The sequence below is a fragment of the Charadrius vociferus genome, unplaced genomic scaffold (genome assembly GCF_000708025.1).
Source record: "Charadrius vociferus isolate BGI_N301 unplaced genomic scaffold, ASM70802v2 scaffold70, whole genome shotgun sequence".
NCBI classification, from domain to species: Eukaryota; Metazoa; Chordata; class Aves; order Charadriiformes; family Charadriidae; genus Charadrius; species Charadrius vociferus.
Genome location: NW_009646851.1, coordinates 375,105 through 394,920, shown reverse-complemented (window position 1 = coordinate 394,920; position 19,816 = coordinate 375,105). Strand labels below are relative to the sequence as shown.

Genomic DNA, 19,816 nt, shown 5'->3' with positions numbered 1-19,816 from the left:
TACATCTTGTAGGACAATTTATGGTCTCGCAGTTTTGGGTAGCAAAATCTAAATGATCACACACCTAGTGTCACCTAGAGTTACCACGTATCTGAACTGACCTCTTCTGCTTCCAGGGCCTTTTAATGATTCTTTACATTTTTTTCTGGGATTCCAATGCATTGATCAGAAGTATCATACAGTAGTTCTGACTGGTTTCTGTGTAACCAAAAGTCCTGACTATTTCAGGACATCTACTGCACACCATGCACACTGTAAGTCTGTACATTTCTGGAAATTTTTGACTTCCTATGCAAATACTGTACAGAATACTGCTCTGTAGCATAGTAAGTCCAACATTTTCACAAACATTTGATTGAATTCTTGTGTGTGGAACACAGCTTTGTAAGCTTGGAAGAAATCCCAATAGATCATGTAGTGCATCCCCTTGTCCCACAGTGTACCTAGAGATGATAGCTATTATCAACTCTTCTGGACACTTTTATCACCTGCTCTTAAAGACTGCACGCACTCCAAAGCATCTTTAATGAATACAGAGAGGTTTTTACCACCCTTATTAAAGTCTTATTGTTCTTAATGTCGTCTCTTACTCTTCTGTGCTGGTGAGCCAATTATTTCTGTTGCCTCTTGCATAGAATATTCCCCTCCTCTTTCCAGATATGTTTTAACTAATTGAAAGTTACTGATATGCTTTGTCTTCCCAAAATCTCCTCTTCTTAAGATAAACAGAATCAATTTATTTAGTTTTCTATTGCAAATCATATTTTCTAGACCTATGGCCATGCTGGTTGCCCTCTTTTGACAGATCTTGAAATGAGTGTAAAGCCCAGATGAAACCTTCCAAGAGCTGGATGAAGTGGAAAGATTTTTGCATTTCACACACTATATTCATGTTTTGTTGGCTGTTTCTCTGCTTTCTTCCGTTTCTCTTTATAAGGGGATGTAAATGTAAGAATTAAAAAGCGCAGCTCCACTGCTTCAGACTAAGGGTCAGTCTGGTTTCCTGTCTCTGACAGCAGCAGTAGCAGAAGCCTGAAGAGAAGAACAAACATATAGTGTTAACTGCTTATTATACTTTCCTAGTGTCCATCAGTATGCAATTCAGAGACTAATGATGGTACCTATTTACTTGTCTCAGGAACCCATTTTTGGAATTAGTTGTTCTGATTGCTTTTCAGTTCATATAAACTGAAATCCCACCAATGACTGCTCTAGTCTAACAAATGTGAAAATATACCTTCTTTTGTTTTAAACATCTGGCCAATTTAATTTGAGATTCAGTGCATAGTTTTTCCTTCTTCACTTTCTCAAGGTTGCCTACAATTTTATAGATTCCCCCTCCTCCAGCCATTTCTGTTCCACCCTAAGAAGCCCTAAGTTTTGGTTATTCCTCAAACAAGACTTAATTCTTAATTCTGATCATGCATATCACCCTTTCCTGTAGCTTTTCCAGTTCTACTCGATCTTTTATGAGATGAGACACTAGGGTAGCACGTGTGTTCAGAATGCAAGCTCAGATGGATTTAAACTTCATTGCTATATTTTCCATTTCCTAAATGTTCCCTGCTCCTGCCCTGTACATTCCTAATTTTTGTTTTGCTATCTATTATAAGACTAAGAAGTGATAGCTGGGCCATAAGCCATTCTGTAACACATTCCATGTTTATAAACCTAACATTACTTTCCCTGTGTGCACCACTTTTTACAATAATCACCTACATTGAATTTTATCTAGTATTTTATTGCCTTGTCAGCTTGTATCCTGAGATTCTTCTGCAGTTACTCCCACTTTCTTCAGATTTACTACCCTGAATAGTTTAGCATAATCAGAAGGGTTTGTCATGGCATTACTGGGGATCATTAATGAATGTGTTGAGTACAAACAATGCCAGGACTTTGCTTATTACTTTCCTGAGAAAACTGATTACTTTTTTTCGCTATTTTTAACCCATTACTTATGTAGTTATTGTTATCTATGCATCAGATACACAATATGTGTGTACAAAAGTTGATAATTGTGGAGCTAGTTCATGCAAAGGCAGTAAGATATTGTACATAGACAGTTTGATATTTATTGTCTATGCTCAGGCTGTACAAGCAGCACATACACCATACCTCTGACATTCCTTAGAAGTGTCTGTCTCCACATGCAAAATCCCAGACAGAAATATGGCAGCTCTGTTCTTCAGCTGCTCATCGCCATAGCTGTCTAAGACTAGGTCTACACTGTCAACTGTCTTAGCTCCCCCGGTGGCTTTTGGATCCATCACTCTTGACCCTTTGAATTGCACATGTTAGTTCATGCTTAGCTTTTTTTGACTTGAACTGTTTCCTCCTGGAATGAATCTCTACAAAATTCTCAGGATAATTCACTGCAGGAACCACTCCTAAGAGGCAATATGGACAAGAACAAGCCAGGCTTGTTTCCATTGGTTTTATACACTCTCATGCCAGGCCCTGCAAGACAATGTCTGCATGACCTTGGCATCGGGCTGTACAAATAGCACACTGGTGGGCTGCCACAGTCTTCACAATATGTCAGACACTAAGAACAGAAAAACCACAAAGGTGTCTGAGGGCCATGGGTAAAGTCTCTAGAGGTAATAGTCTGAAGAAAATTGAACCAAGCACTCTCAGAGATGCACCAGACCACCCTAGAAGGTGCAAAAATGATTGTCAGCCAGTTTTCACCAAATGACGTAGGGGCTGGGTGCTCTTTGCAATGTTAGACAGTAGTGTAAGCAAAGGTCTCTCTAAGCCTGACATAAAAGTACATAGAGAAGATGGGAGGTTCTTTGCCTGCCCTCTACATGTCTCCTGACAAGGATTCTGCTGGGATCACAGCAGAAATCACACTCACTGTCAGTTGAGTGGTTGATTGGTGTTGGTTGGCTGATTGGGATTTTGCGCTGTTAGACTGCAGTGAGCAGAAACCCCAATTTAAATACAGAAGGTTGAGTAGAAAAGCTGGAAATAATGTATCAAACTGGCTGAATCCTATTGTCTGTTAACTGTCTCAAGCATAGTTTTGCAAGTATTTGTGCAAGAGACTTACATAGTACAAGGAAAGCGAAAACCGTAAAGGTTTCAGCAACGTAATCTAGGGAATCAGAGTTGGTATAAAAGGACAAGACATGAGGTGCAAGCTTGTGCAATTAGATCGCATAATCCTGTGTGCAAAACACGCTTGTTAGCTGCTATCTGAGGATGTCAGCAAGGGAACAATATAGACGGAGACTTGAAGATAATGAAAGCAGAAAGGTGTGAAGTGATTGTGCTCCACAGATCAGCCTTTTATGTTTCTGTGCAAGACTGATGATTCTGTCATCCTGCTTTTTGATGAGGTGTTGAATGAATGTTTAAGAAGACAGCACTTATCACTGCTCATCAGAGTTTAAAAAAACCTGTTTGTACTAGAAGACTGAAGATACCAGGTCCAGCCAGGTTAGGAGACAGTCAAGTATTAAAGATGAAAACACTGTGAAAGACATATATCAGGTGCTTGCACTGTAGCGGGCAATAGTTTACATCTGTGCGCAAGAGTACAGACCATGATACTTGCTTTAGTGTTTCAGCATACCTTTGATGATGAAAGAAGTGTACAGAATATGTAAGACAAAGTACAAACCTAGCATTAAAAAATGAGAAGCTGATCGCATAACATTGTAACAAGAATAATACAGATATTGAATGGTGTATTTTTGATTGGTTGCAATTTCAGATGAATGAAGTACACAGTTATTTATGTCAGAGAAAACAGAAAGTGAATGGACAGAGAAATGAACTGGTGATTAGAGGTCACTGAGTTCTTTGGAGCTGCTGAACTGTTGTCCTTAACATCTTCTTATAAAGAAACAACTTGCAATTAATTTCTCTTTATTTAATCCAAGACTGTCCAATAACAATTGTTATAATTATTGTATCTTTCAATAAATATTTTCTCTGAAAAAGTTTAGACAGTAGTTTGTTTGCAAAGTAACCACTGGGGTTATGATCTACTCACAATCTATGACTGGTCATCTTAAATTGTATAAACCATTGACCCAAACTATGTAAATATGGATATTAGGGTCAGAGACCTGCCTTCTATTTGATTACATCCAGGTCCATTAAGAAAAGAATTTGTGGAGAAGAAAAGCTACAAGGAACTAAGAACAATTAGAAATTTTGAGATGTACTGTAATACTGTTTGCAGTCATTTTCTTAATACTGATCACTCATACCATACGGCTGCCCTAATCTACACTTCTCAGATGCTCATTCTGTTGCCACAGTCATTAGAAAGTCTTCTTTAAAAAAGTGATTATGGTGACCAAGCAATATTAGGAAAATTTGTGGCACTGTAGAAGAAAACTGATGAAAGTGTTGATAAGTAACTGCCACTAAAGATAATTATGTGAAAAAGAGTGATCATTATAGCTGTCCAGGGGTAGTCTTGCATTATAAACATGTGGATCCCATATTTTAAAATACCATGGACTCCTTTTTCCCATGTGAGGCAAAGACAGACATAAAATATTAGAACCAACAACTAATTGATGTGGTGGATTAGTGTGTTTGGCTACTTTTTGATTTGCAGGGAAAACACTAAAATATCCTCATTTTTTCACAGAAACATAACTGTGGCAGGATACTGCTAGGAACTGTACGTAGTCATGGTCCCTTAAGTAAGACCCTGTAGAAATTTGTGATTTTTCTATTTTACCCTATAACTAGGTCATTACGCCCATACAGATTTAGCAGAGGACCCTACCTGCCACAGGCACTGCAATGCACATTGCCAGGCTTTGCGATACAGTTATGCACTGAGTTTCCTTCCGTTTCCTACCTTCCACAAGAAGATAAGTAATTGAGACTATCAAGTGAGGGATAATAGTTTTCCAGTCCTGTTGTCTTGCACAATGGGGAGTTGAGATCCATCATAAGAACAAATGAGGCCCAAACTTAAACATAACTGTTGAAAGAAACTGTTGTCTCATTTTGATGTGCAGCTGAGGACCCTTAGCTGGAACAGCTACATTATGTGTCAGCCTTGGTAGGAGGCAACAAACCTATCATTTGGATAAAGATTGTTGACAGACAATTGTAGCAGAGGCCATATGCAGCACACTGAGTTTCATAAGAATCACAACTTCCCTACAATGTCTCACAGGGATACCTTTTTTCATCTATTTGTACATACTCTGACCACTTTAGCACCCAGGCTTACTTCCATCTGCTCATACCTGTCAGTGCCTAAGTAGCAATTGGCTCCATTTAATTATAATTTGTGCTTCATTTGCAAATATATGTACTGTATCTGCTAGAAGCTGCTGACTGAGCAGCAGCTGACTGCCTAAGCAGTGAAAACCTGCCTTTCCGGAGATTGCAGGTGATGGACAGCTACTTCTCCTAGCAGTCACCATGCATTTTGACTGTTTCTTCTGCAGTGCTACTGCCTATATGTTATCCCTTCCTTGTGTGTAAAGATGGGCAATAAATGGAACAGCCTTAACTCCACCCGGTTTCTTTCAATATGCATTCACATTGAAACGTATAGAAATGGTAAAATGCAGGAGATGCACATAATGGTCAGGGACATGAAAGATAACTCGGGTTTCCACCCAAGTTGAAATATGGGGCTCCACACACTCTTGAGAAAATTTACTGAGCTGTACTAGTCTCTCATAAGCTTTCCATTCTCCTGTGTATTTCTGTGGAGACCTAGAAATTTAAGATTTGGCAGAAATCCTGAGTGCCTGGTCCTGTCTACTAAATGGAAACATATATGGACTGCCAAGTTTCGATTAGGATTTGGATTGGGATCCAAGTTTCCTTATAAACATATGAAGTAATCTTTCTGCTCCATTCAGTACCCATTAGGCCTTAGTTAAACCATCAGTCCGTTCCTCGGCACCTCACTTCAAAAAAATTAACCAACTGGAAAGAGACCAGAAAGAGAGCAATAAGAGGTCTAGAAAACGTATACTACTAGAAATGACTACAAAAACTTGGATTGTTTAGTCCTTAGGGGTTTAGGTTGATTTGTTTTCTATTGAGAGTTATTTCCAAGCCAGATCATTCCAATGATTTTGTTTATAGTGGTGCTCCACAAACAGTTATATTTGAAGGGTTGGTGAACTTCAGCACAGAGGCAGGAGAAAGTATCTGGGGGAAGGGTACGCTGAAACTCCTTAAGCCATCTTTGTCCAGAGATCTAACCAATTAGATAACTACAACCCTGCATCTAACTATATATACTGGGGGTGTGTGGGGATGTTTTGTTTTCTGTTTTTTCTCTTGGCATATGAATTGCTACCATTCCTTGGTCAGTATGAGTCGCAGTTATAACTCCATCCCAGAAACAGATCAGATTCTGTTCTGACAGATATCAGATTCTGATACTGTCTATGTCTAATCTACAAGTTATCGAATCTTGCAATGTTGGGTTCAAGCACACTGAGATGTTGAGACCCTTATATTTTCAATCAACGTTCATGTAGCTGTCTGTAGACAGAAGCTGTAGCTTCCTGTCTTGACTCAAAGCATGGAGCTCGAGAAATCTGAGCTTTGATTAAGAGAGCTGGGTACAGTTGGTTCTACCTGTAGCTATCCCATCTCCGCAGCGAGAATTATATCCATGTGAAGCAAACCAATGAGTTTATCCTCCCTCCTGCAAGACAGTTCCAGCACTTTGGTTAACCTGATGACATGCTTGCATGTTAGTGATGAAAATAACAGACAAGGTGTCCTTGAGGGAAGATCTGAACTCACCCTAACTGACAGCATAGACCTCAAAGTCACTTCCTGCATTTCCTTTGCTTAAGTTTAACGCATCTAACTTTGGACATTTAACACAAGGAGCGGCTGTGTTTAGATCTGTTCTTTGAAGTTGCCTTCCTTCACTGACAAGTAGGAAAAATGTAGTCTAGCTGTGCTCCTGATTGTTTCTGTTACATGTCAGGATGTATACTAGCTAAATTGATTCCTGCCATTCTTGTAGCTAAACCTAAACTCTTCCTTTGCCAATCGACAGCTCTCACTATTGTATCAGTAATAAGGTTCTCTCCCTTCCATTTACTTGGTCTACGGAGGACCATTGGTTGAGTAGTCTTTGCTCTGCTCCAAAATTAAAGCCGTGAAAGCAGTAGATAAGGAAAGGAGAAGCAGTCTGTTTTCCTTTAATCCCCTTGTGGGTCTACGAAATTAGTGTTTTACATGGTCTTCATCCACCATGGGGATTTTACATCTTATGCTGATATTGTGCAAATGCAGGAAGGCTCAGAGGTCCTGTTCCCACAGCCTTCCAGAAGTTTGGGTACATACCTCAGACTTATCCAAATGCATCAGATGTGGGGGTTGGAGTGGAAAGCTCATGGGGCATTGACATTTTGGTTATAGTTTATCTAAATATGACACATCAGCAGCTTGCTTTGTGGTCTTTCAGTACTTTCACTTCTGATTTAGAGCAGGAAGGGTGGAGATCTTAGAAAATATTAAATAATAATAAAAAGCATCAAACTGATTTTAGCTTCAAGCTTTAGTTTTAAGTCAAAGCTGGTTATGGGTCAGGTTGGTTATTATTTAAGATTTCTGCCCATAACCGTGGCATCATGGGTTGTGATATTTGTATCTTAAGCAGCCTTCCAAAGACAACCGCAAAGTCTGTGAGATTACATTTTAGTGGAACTACTTTGCTTCATTGAAAAAGCTTCCAAAGGCAAGTCTTGCTTAGCCCATTTCCTAGGTTTGTCTTATCTTCTACTGCACCATCTTCCTCTTTCTGTTGTCAATAATTCTTATGCAAAACAAATAAAAGGAATAACATATAAGCAATAACATAAAATAGGAATAACAGCACAACTTCTCATTTGTGGATTTTTTCAACTTGCTTTACACCGGTGTAAATGGTGAAACAGAGTGGAAACAGAGTCAGTGGCCTCATATTCCTTAGCACTTCCCTCTTTCATGACCACATCCAATCAGCCTTCTCTTTCCTTCAAACCACCTCACTTACTAAGAGTAGCTTTTTGAACTGCCGAATCTTTAACATTATGCTTTATCACCAGCTCTGTTTGACCCAAGCCAATGCCAGTCAAAGGTACCCCTTCAGAGAAGCTTCCTAGAGGCTGCACAAACCAAACTTCAGAAAGTCAGTTTAGAGGAATGTTGCCAGGTTCTGCCCTCTCCAGTTACGCACCAAGAGCAGCAGCTGCCTTCACAGGTCCAGCAGCTTCTTGTCACCATTTGGGAAACTGGAAAGTTTTGGAACCAGTCATCATAACATTCCATGCAGCTGAACTCACTCTTCATCTGCAATATTTCTGCAGACAGAAGAAAAGGCAAGGGAGGGAGGGACTGCCTGTGGATCACCATGAATATGGGATAATCTCTGAAAGGGGAAGGAAAATGCAAGGTGGTCCTGTTCCTCTACATTAAGAGGACTGCAACTAGGGTTGTACACATTTAAAGTGCATTTTAAGAACTTATTACACAAATGATGCAGCTACAGAAAAATGGTCACTGCCTCACACTGCAAAGTTGAATTTGGTCCCAGAATCAAGTGGTTCTCATTGCAGGGTATATTTGGATCCGTTGCAGTACTGCCTTGATAATAAATCTGATACTCTGTCAAGTTGTCTTTCCTAACAAATTGCTTGACATAATTTCACTCAAGTTCTAGGATATTTTGTAAATTTTTTGCTTCATATTACCAGCATTTTTATAAAAACATAGGACATTTGGAATTAGCGTACAGAATTATGTAAGTGCAATTTTTCACTTGTGTTTTTTACAGTCCCTCTGTGCAGAGCAAGACAGCCAGTCAACTTTCTGTTGCCTTGTCATTTATATAATGATCACTTTTATAAACTATAAAAATGCAGTTTATTTAAGTTAAATGTATTTGGGTTCCATTGGGAATATGTTTCTAGCCTTTGGGACCTGTAAAGAGAGCATATGCATAGCTACAGGGCACATCTCAAGTTGATATTTAAGATGTTTCTAACTATAATGAGTTGGAAATGCTTTGGGTATTGAAAACTATGGTTTTACAGTGGATGTGGTTACAGGGGATTAGTTGTAATTGTTGAAGTTTACAGAACTATGGCTGTAAAATAATAGTGTGATATCTGTTTTAAAACCGTAATGGAGGCCACAGCAATTTTTTTTTAATTATTTTATTTTCCTTGCCAAGTTCCTAAAAAGCATGGAACCAGAAATAAGTAACTACTAATGAGAATTTCCCCCCAAAGAATATTCATTTTTTGTGGTGCTTATTATCAAGCCTAATTACAAGTCACATTAGATCATGGAATTGATTTACTTTACACATTTTCTTGGAGTGAAAAGTTTTAAGGCATGGAAGTGCCTGAGCCCAAGCAATGGTATAAAGTCAGATACAAGAAATATACAAGTAAGTATACTGAAATGCCTTTTTTGTTTCAGTCTTCACAGACAACAAATATGAGCTCCAAAGAGATGATAACATTGGTTTGAATAGAAAAAGAACAGAATGAAAAAGAGTTGGATGATTTATCTGTTTATTTGCTTGTTAACATTTACTCTTTCTACTGAGTAGATTGGCCAAGCCTCTAGAGATTAATTCTGAAAACTTGAGGAGACAAAAACTCCCCATATAACCAAGGAAGTAGTAAATATAATACCCGTCTTTAAAAAGAGACAAAACAAAGACCTAGAGACCAGTCTGCATAACCTGAGAAAAAATATGGGAAAAGTAATTTTTAAATATATGTTTGTAAACACCAAAGAAATTATCAATCAAAAAGAACTAATCAAAGAATTAATCAAAGAAAAATAATACCAAACCAACCTAATATTCAACTGTGATGAGATAAAAATCTTCATATATAAGAGAGAAGCAGTAGATAATACAAATTTGGGAAAGATTTTTTTAAACTATTATCTCTAATGATATTCTCTTAACCATGATCAGCAAGCAAAATCTAAGTGAAAGTCTTAAAGTATGGAAAGTCATAGTCAGGAATTAACAGTTTTTCACTGCCAATCTGAACAGTGGCATCAAATTCCACAAGAGTCTCTTCAAGGTATCTCCTAATCAAAAGTTCATTAATAACTTGAATGGAGGAATTGAAAATATGGTTATAAAATTTTTAGGCACTACAAAACTTTGAATAATTGCAAGTATTTTGGAGGACTGACTAAGAACTCAAAACGACATTGACAAATTAGAGAAATTATAAAATGAAAAAGATGTCACTTAACTGAGGCATGTGTGAAGTACATTTAATTAGGAGTAATCAAATTCACAACTATAGAATGAAGAATGATTGCTTACATTTATTCCATGTATCCAAGGGTGGTAGATCACAAATAGAACAGGAATCAGTATTAACATATTACTGTAAAAAAAAAGGAAGTATGAATAAATGTACAAGTACACATATATCCTTTGCAGAAAATATGAAATGTTCCTTAACATATCAACATTGGTAAGATTTCAGTAAAAATATTATGGCCATGCTGTGGGCACAAGCAACAGGAGAGTTCAAAGGTCTCTAGAAAACCTGAAATCTTTAAGGAAAGCATTGAAAAACTGGGCTTGTTTGAGGAAAATACAAAATTTTTTGTGCCCTCAAGGAAGTCAGTTTTGTTAGATGGTGAAAACACTACAGTTTTAAGCTTCATACTCGATGATCTTAAAGGTCCCTTTCAACCTCAGCAATTCTATGATTCTATGCTTCTGTGATTTAAATGCAATCTATTTCAAAGTTCTGAACAGCCCTTATGACTTCTGCTTGTAGATCCATACTAGATGAGTTGGTGCTCTCATGCAGACTTCTGAAATTTGTGTCTACATCGCTGACACCTGCGAAAATACGGGTGGTGAAACACTGGAGCAAGTTGCCCAGAGGGGTGGTATACGCCCCATCCCTGGAAACATTCGAGGTTAGGTTGAACGAGGCTCTGAGCAACCTTATCTAGTTGAAGATGTCCCTGCTCATTGCAGGGGGAGTTGGACTAGATGACCTTTAAAGGTTCCTTCCAACACAAACTATTCTACGATTCTTTGATTCTGTGAAAAGATTCCTACTGCATTCAAAATATTTCTATCAAACTCATGAGAGAATCTCCTTCTGGGAAAATCGGCAAGTAATAGTGAATAATTTGAAATCTGGACAAAAGCTAGTTCTGTGCTTGTAACCAGCACATAACTCCAGTAAACTCTCTAGGGTGTACAGAGAGTAGCAGGGTAGGTAAGTACCAGATTAGGTCCCTATTATCTGCAGGGTAATAGATCATAGAATCATAGAATCATAGAATGGTTTAGGTTGGAAAAGACCTTGAAGATAGGACACCTCCCACTACACCAGGTTGCCCAAGGCCACATCCAGCCTGGCCTTGAACACCTCCAGGGATGGGGCCTCAACAACCTCTCTGGGCAACCTGTTCCAGTGCCTTACCACCCTTAACGTGAAAAACTTCTTCCTAATGTTTAATCTAAACCTGCCCTCTTCCAGTTTATAGCCATTCTCCCTCGTCCTGTCACTACATGCCCTAGTAAAAAGTCCCTCCCCAGCTCTCCTGTAGGCCCCCTTTAGGGACTGGAAGGCTGCAATAAGATCTCCCCGAAAGAAAACAAGCCATTAACATGGTCCCTTTCTCCCCGCAAAATACTGCAGAGGTTAGAATATGCAAAATTGTCACTGAAAACTATACATTTTTCAACATCCAAATACACAAAACACACTTAGCAAGAATAAATCTAGGACTATTGGTGATGAGATCAAACTGATAATAGTTCCGAAGAATTCAGCTGCATTTGGGCCCAGTTAAATAGCGTTACTAGGTATAATCAAGCTCGTTACTGTGGATATAATGTAAATATAGTAACATTTCTCCTCATGACCTCCTTTCGACTGCCCCACTGGGGATATAATGGATTGTGATATTGCAAACAAACTTTACCAAAAAAAATACTATATTTTCATGAATTATATGAATACTTCTATTACTTTAACTTTGCTACTGTATTAAAGAGCTGTGTATCTCCATCATTCAAGTGCAAAACACTTAAAATGGGTTAATTCAGTGCAAGTTTCTTATTTAACTGCTGTTCTGCTTCAGCTACAAGTGTAATAATCAGTTGAAATGGTCTAATATGGTGTTATTGTTACAAGGATAATATGACAAAATATACCTCAGTTTAATCCATTTCAACTTAAAAATTTATAATGGTACATATTATGCCAGTATCTTTTTGTCGTTGTTGTTACTGTTGTTGTTAGAAATAGACCCAGCCTAGTTTTTCTGGTGCCACAGTTCAGGTTACAGCAATTAATTTCTGTAGAAAAAACTTTTTGTCATGGAAATTGAAAAAAAAGATGTCACTAATTTGAAAAGAAGTGAGCTTTATAGCAGCGTTTGCACCACATTCTTACCCTCTAATAGCTTGTCATCCACATAACTTAAGGCACTCCACTTAAGTCTGTTTGATTTTGAGCACAAATACTTTCGAAGATGTCCTGTGGGAGAGAAATATTAAAGACCATTGCTCTGTATTAATGCTCCTGCCAAAAATCAAGAGAGCAACTTTGGCTTTTCTTTGCTTTGAAAACGAGCAACATTTAAGAGTAGTACAAGAGAGTAGGGCTCCGCTGGTATGGGCTAATTGATCTGTTTGTGTTAATGGCATGACACTATATATGTGAGCTGACTACCAAGACCTAATTAAGGAGTCCTCATAACTTTTCTTGAGATTGGAGAGTATAATTGTCTTAATCTTACATATGGAAAATGATATATGGCTCCTTTGCAACAGTAGACACGTTAGCCTTAAAAGTAGGTCATGGGTCTTAACTGACTCTTCCCTTACATTTCTGGGTCTTCCGAGGTTACAGAGTTCCCCTAAGTTGTAGCTCTTCGTATTTCCACCTAAGTACCTTGTGCTAATTCTCAAGCTAACATTACATATAAGTAAGTAATGGAAGTTGTGTTTAGAGTTTTCATTTAAGTAACTGGCCATATTTTTGCTGCTTAGCAGTAGTTAGGCAGCTCCAGATATCAGAGGGCCCTTTGCTGCTACTGAGTTGAATACCACTGATGATGTAGTAAGCAGATTTTGGGAACTGTTGGTTTTACCCCCTCACAGGTAGCAGACTTGCAGTGACATACGTAACAGTGCGTTCACTCTGTTTGTTCAAGTCTGGGTTTCAAGTCTGGGGGGTCATTAGTGCAGAATTGTTCTCACACGGCTATGAGGAGCTCAGGAGATATTCAGGTCTTTCACAGCATAGGTGAAGTTTTCTTAGTTTATATGTGCAAATCCATCCTTAGCGCTACTGATTTTTCATGCTGCAGTTAAGAATCTTACAGCAGAAAGCTTTATCAGTTGTTTGGATTGTTTTAATAATACATGATCGTTTGTGTCTATCAACATTTATATTTGCATTTTGATAACAAGACTTAAACAAAATATTTCTCCACTTTCAGCTCTTTATGGACAAGAAACTTTTTTTTAAACATTGCTATTTCTGTTTTAGTATGGTCCATTTTCTGAAGGCTTTTACTAGATCCTAGACCTACTGTTGTTTATCTTGCAGTTCTCACTGAAGGCTTTCTCATATGCAAGGACGTTGTGGCTGTGGCCAACCTAATGCTTCTTGCAAAGTAAACACAAAACCTCTGGTAATTGCACAAGCATTTATATATGTTCATATCAAAATTTATGTAGTTTATGTAAGTATAGAATTGTATCTATACTTAAAAATGCATCCAGGAAACACCACCTCTCCTTTCATGACAATCAAAGAAGATCTTTCACAGTCAATTGCCTAGTTTGTTGTTCTGTCTCTTCTTCACTGCAGACACTATGTCATCTCAGTTTACTTCCCAAAAATATCAGCTACTTCCCAATTAAAATCAGCTATTACTTTTCATACTTGATTCACAGCCACTGCCCAGCTAACATCAAAACCTCTACTTCTAGTCACAGAAAAGGTAATACCCTCACTCCTGAGTTGCATAGACCAGTTAAATGGGCATACAGAATGGCTTTTGCATTATATATAAAGTAGCAATTTTAAAAAAAAATTACAGTAAAAGAACTTCCTCCTCACCTCCTCTGCACACTAAAGTCCACATGGTTCCACAGTCTGAACAGACTGCATTCCATTTTCAGGGACAGAAAATCAGCATTTCCAGAAAAAGCACTGAATGCCAAGTTACACTGTTGGCTTCAGTTGGTGTGTGGTTACCATAAGGAATTTTAAAGTAAATGAAAGAACATATGGATTTTCCAGTACTACCCTGATCAGACAAAAGGCATAGAATATATTTAGGAGGAAATTATTGCAGATTCTTTTTTTTTTTTTTTAATCAGGTAGCAACTCATCGATGTTTTTCCAGCTGATCTATTCATCGCATTATTTGTTGGCTTATTCTAGGATGTTCTTTACAGTTTCTCAACACTTTTGCCCCTCCTGTAATTTCCCCATTAGTGACCACTGAGTTGGATGCGCTATTGTTCTGACTGCTTTAATATCTACTTTAGTATCAGAAGAAATGTCGGAGCCAGGCATATTAGCTGGATAAACCATTTAGAAGTTATTTGGTTGGAGCCGTATTTATCCTGACATGATGCCCAAACAACATAGCCATCCAGTTACTCTGGTAATAGCTGAAAAAGGGATCTCTAAAGTCACTGTAAGTTGTAGTAACTTCTGCTACTCCCAAATCAGTATGCTCTTGGGCAGAAAACATAAAGATGAAAAGCTCTGTCTCCCATTATAGGCCCCTTGAGCCATCCAGTATCGCAGAAAGAGTTTGTTTTAAAGAAAAAAAAATTAATCATATTTATTACAAACAGAGCAAAATGTTTCTGATATCTGAAAGACACAGATAATGTGGCCGTTAGGGTTAGTCTTACTATATCCCAAAATGTCAACACACTTGCCAAAAGTGAATTTATCAGCTCAGTGCAGCCAAGAGATTTAGTTTATCTAAATGTCCTACAAGGAATAAATAGTTTACCACTGGTTTGGAGGACTAGGGTAAATCTAACATTCTATTGACATATGCTATAGATTTAATTTAATGCTGTGGTTCAGATGTCTTTTCTGATAAATTTTCGCAAAATCTATGCTAAGAAGAATGGAGCTGTTTCAGTATTTATGGGGTTTAAAATGCAGGGTTAGCAAAGGAAACATGTTAATTGAAACAATGTTTGTGTATATTCTTGCAAAGGTTTAGAGAATTTTGCTAAAGTTTGTTGCTCAGTTGGTTCCAAATATTAGAAGTTTAGTATTTTTTAGGTTTATTGTTTTTCTACAGTGAGAAAATCCTCTAATGAAGTAATTAAATAGCTCAATTTTTATTTTTTAGGCATATTGGAGATAACATCTGTAGAAATCGGAGTTGTGGCAGTTAAGTCCATTAAGAGCAACTATTATTTAGCCATGAACAAGAAAGGAAAAGTCTACGGCTCTGTAAGTATTCTTTTACCTTCCAAATGGATTGCAGTCGTCAGTATAGTTCCATCTCTTGCCTGCTAAAAACCCCACTTGGCTGTGTATTACTACTAATTAGAGCTGAAGTGAGTTGTTCATCAAAATTTCATCTTCTGATAAACCAGCAGTCCCCTTCTCCACAGCTCCCTGGTTTTTGTTAAGCTCGTAGAATCATATCATATCAAAGCAGCTGTTGGGATTTATCATGCTTACTGCTTCATTCAGGTTTCTTATCAAGTAGTGGCCAATGGAGAGGGTCCTACAAAATGTAATCTTTAATGATGTTTTTCCCTGTTTTTCTGCAGTACAGTCACGTTTAGCAGTAATTCTGTGGGGGATTAAGTGTACCTAAAATTTTGGAAACTTCAGCAGATGGAGCAGACACACCAGATTATCAGACTACAAGAACAAGATCAAGTAGCCAGCTTTAAATTGACCGCATTAATTAATACACAAGATTATGGGCAGTACAGAGAGATATAAACTTATATGTCAGCAGATAGATAAGCTTTGACTGAGCAGAATTTGGGTATCATTTGAAAATTGTCCATATATACTCTATCTGTATTTGTGAATGTTTGGGGTTACTGATACTGTCGGAGGGGGTGCCAAAGCAAAAAACCCAACCCAACAGAACCCAGTAACTCTCCAAATATTTCTAATAGGAAACAATATGATCTATAAATCTGACTACTAAACTCGTGTATGCTCATACATCCACATGATTACACCAACACCAGATAGTTCTGGTATTACCTCTGGTTTGGTTTGTAATTTTGCAACTTTTTCCCAGTTTTAGTGAGTTTGAACCCACATAATTATAAACTTATTCAAGTCGTCTGCAGAGGTTATAAGCCAATCCTCCGATTGTTCAGTATTCAGAACATCCATAGGCTTTAAAGGGAGCAGGTCACTGATAGGTACTGGGGCTGGGTTTATCCTCAGGCAATGTCGCTAAGCCTCCTACCTCTGCTGAAAATAATGAAGTAATGCCAGTCTCAACTGAGAGTCAAGGGGCTTGAAGTCATTTGGAAGTCTTTTTTAAGGAAGCATTTCTATGGACTGGGTTTAGTTCATACAAGCTGTATAAACTGTCCTCCCTCATCTGCACTGTGGCTAGTCGCTCCTGGTTCAAAAGGTTACTTCTGACTTTCTAAATGCCTCGACAGTGTTGAAGAATCACATTAAGGAAAGGTCAGAACAGAGAAATGTTTCTTAAACTCCTGTAAATACGGGGTTTAATTTCTAGAATTACATTGGTCAGAATTACAGGATTAGCAGTGCTCATTCCTGCACCATTGAGAGGTATAAAGATATACTGAGTTGCTGACAAAGTTGCCATTTGTCAGTTAAGTTACACTCATTGATCATGGGTATGCTTCTGTATATATGTGAAGGCATTGGCATAAATCACCATCTTCAATTCACACATCTCAGTTTACAGCATTTAATTTAGTCATTTTTGATGGTCTGTCCCAAATCCTGAGATAAGTTTTCCTGCCCAAGTTGTAAGCCACGACTGGTTTGGTGAGAGTCCATACCAACCCTATATATACACAAAAGAAGTCAAAGCAGCTTTCATGTACCATAGGTGGAAACTGTTGCCATAAGATTCTGTAATTCATAGTGTATTAGACATTGTGTTGACAGGAGGATACGAATGTGGAAAGCCTTTTTTTTAATTCCAGCTGAGATAATTTTTCAATATTCACATCATAAAATCACAACATAATGACTTATCAAAACCTATTCCATAATACTTCAGAGATTTAAAGAATGCTTCTGTTATTATTTTTCCCATCCTCCCAAGACTTGCAGTTAGACTCATATTACTACAGTGTGGCAGCTTGCAGATGGATATGAAAAACAGAACCAATAAAAATTGTAAGAACACTCTTAAGCATGTGCACAATAGACATTGGTGCAGGGTTATGCTGAAATTTGTTTGAAATGAGCAAAGCAGTCTTGGACTAACACTCAGACCCCTGCCAATAAGACTTCTTAACCACATCACAACATCATTTGTTCTCTCTGTACTATCTAAGAATAGAGATAAAACTTTGGATTCGAGTACAGTTCTACATCTGGGAAAACAAGTCAAGTAAGACTGTTTCTATGTTTCTCAAATATGTTTCCTTTTGACTGACTTTGGTTAGAACGAGAGAGCAAAAGAAGGCTCACTATTTGGTTTCTTTAACAAAATAATCTGCTGGCATATTGGAGAAGTTACTGCAGTTTAGAACTGTGATTGATGGCCACCTACCTTCTTAATACCTTGACGCCGGAGGTGGCATATTAGAGCAAATAAGTATTAAATGATCTATATGTAGCTTTGTGAATAAAGGCAGTTGTTTTGTAGGGAGTCTTCTCTTGATAGTGTCTTCCCCAACAGTCATTGTTCAATTAACTACTAAGTCAAAGAGCATTTTGGGAGCCAAATTGAATTTGAATACGTGCAATTCTGTTAGGAAAACATAAACGTGTTCTGTGGTCTTAGCAGCAACTAAGTAAAACATTAATTATAGAGCCCAAAATTTTTACTGTATCCAAGTACTGACCATTAACGAGTTTCAAAATCCTAGTTTAAATTAATAGGAATGGAAAATATATTTTTTTAGTATTCTTACGTCTTTTTTTATTAATTTGGATATTTTCTATATTTTTACTCACGGAATATCTACGGATTTTAATTGTAATAAAAGATAAAAGATAAAATTGTTTTATTATTTAGACTTATTTCTTGTCTTGCTCATAGACATGTTAAAAATACAACTTGTAGTTAGTATATTATACTCTGAGATTCTGACATGCTTCTGCCTGAGCTGTGAAATACCATCTTATTTTCTGAAATGCAGAAAAAACAAAATCCTAATTTTTGGTTGTAATTTAACTATGCTGTAAATGTCCCACTTTCAAAACCTTCTAAATGGAAGATAAGTAACTGGATAAAACTGGGGGATTTTATATGTAGGAATTACTTGTTTGTGAGAACAACGCATTTTTGTCTTCATTATAGAGAAGCAGTTCTGCATAAAAGTGCATTTAACATTATAGCAAAAAACAGTCTCCCCGTACATGCTTCCACATGCTTGTATTTTTCATTCGTTCTGACAAACTGACAACTGGTTCTCCTTTAAAAATAGAAACCCCTCATCCCTGGTACCATGCACAAAATTGCTTTCAATTTTATTTAGTTAGGAAGATACAGGATCATACATGATTCTTTTTTAGGCTAAAATCGTGTTCAGGTCAGCAAAGTAAACAAGCCTCACATCCACTGTAAAAGCAGCATAACAGTGATTTGCGCCCATCCAAAAAAGCCCTTTTTCATGGCAAGTGTGGCGTAAAGGATCTCACTTGAAATAAGAAGTAGGCCTATGCCATGCATATTTGTGTAACATATGTTATCAATAATCTTATTCGAGGTATTTAAGGGTTGTATTTGTTAGAACTGAAATATGATGAATGATTCCAGGATTGCTACCTCATACATAGAGTTTATGACTGAGAATTTGATTTAATATTGATATGTTCCAACACAGAGAAGTGTAATTTCAGCTGTGAGTGAATGGTATCATTTCACTGCTATAATTATGCACTGAATAAGTGATTATGTCTTTTGTTGCTTTCACTTTTTGCAGTCTAACTGATGTTGCTTTAAAGGCTGTGGACACAGTGAAACTTTTCTTTAAATAGACTCTAGAATCCTTAAAGGGTCACATATAAAACACTGAAATCTTCCAAAACATTTTTAGAAACTATCTACCTTTAGTATGCTGCAATTCTGAAAGATTATGTTTATTCTGAATTGTGTATTTGTTTTCTTCTCTTAACAGAAGGAGTTCAACAGTGATTGCAAGTTGAAGGAAAGAATAGAAGAAAATGGATATAACACATATGCATCCTTAAATTGGAAGCACAATGGGAGGCAAATGTTTGTGGCGCTGAATGGAAGGGGAGCCACAAAGAGAGGACAGAAAACAAGAAGGAAAAACACTTCGGCTCACTTTCTTCCAATGGTAGTAATGTCATAGATGAAGGAACATAATTGTTGATGCAGTTGAACCAAAGGCTCTTAGGTCAAGAATATTTTGTAATCCTCTTTAAGAGTAAGTGCAAAGAAATAGAGCAGGCAACTGCTTGTTTGAAAAGAGAGCAGGGGAAGCCTTTGAAGGTTTTGTACTCATTGCTGGCACGTGAAATACTTTTATTTAGTTAAGTGTCATATCTTATAATCAAGATACAAGCTGCATCAAATGGGATGGAAGTTATTGCCAGTGTGAACAAGTTTTTTATTTCTGCAATGGAACTTAAGGGACATAAGACAATCCATTGCACGATCTTCATGG

The 19,816-nt window shown here is 37.5% G+C and overlaps 1 protein-coding gene across 1 annotated transcript; it reads left to right on the top strand.

The window, feature by feature from the left end:
* The first annotated feature begins 2,581 nt into the window (after positions 1–2,581).
* FGF10 (fibroblast growth factor 10) lies at positions 2,582–19,501 on the top strand. Its single transcript, XM_009894209.1, has 3 exons — positions 2,582–2,600; positions 15,343–15,446; positions 19,304–19,501. Exons 1-3 carry the CDS (start codon positions 2,582–2,584, stop codon positions 19,499–19,501), a joined length of 321 nt encoding a protein of 106 aa, XP_009892511.1.
* The last annotated feature ends 315 nt before the right edge of the window (positions 19,502–19,816 follow it).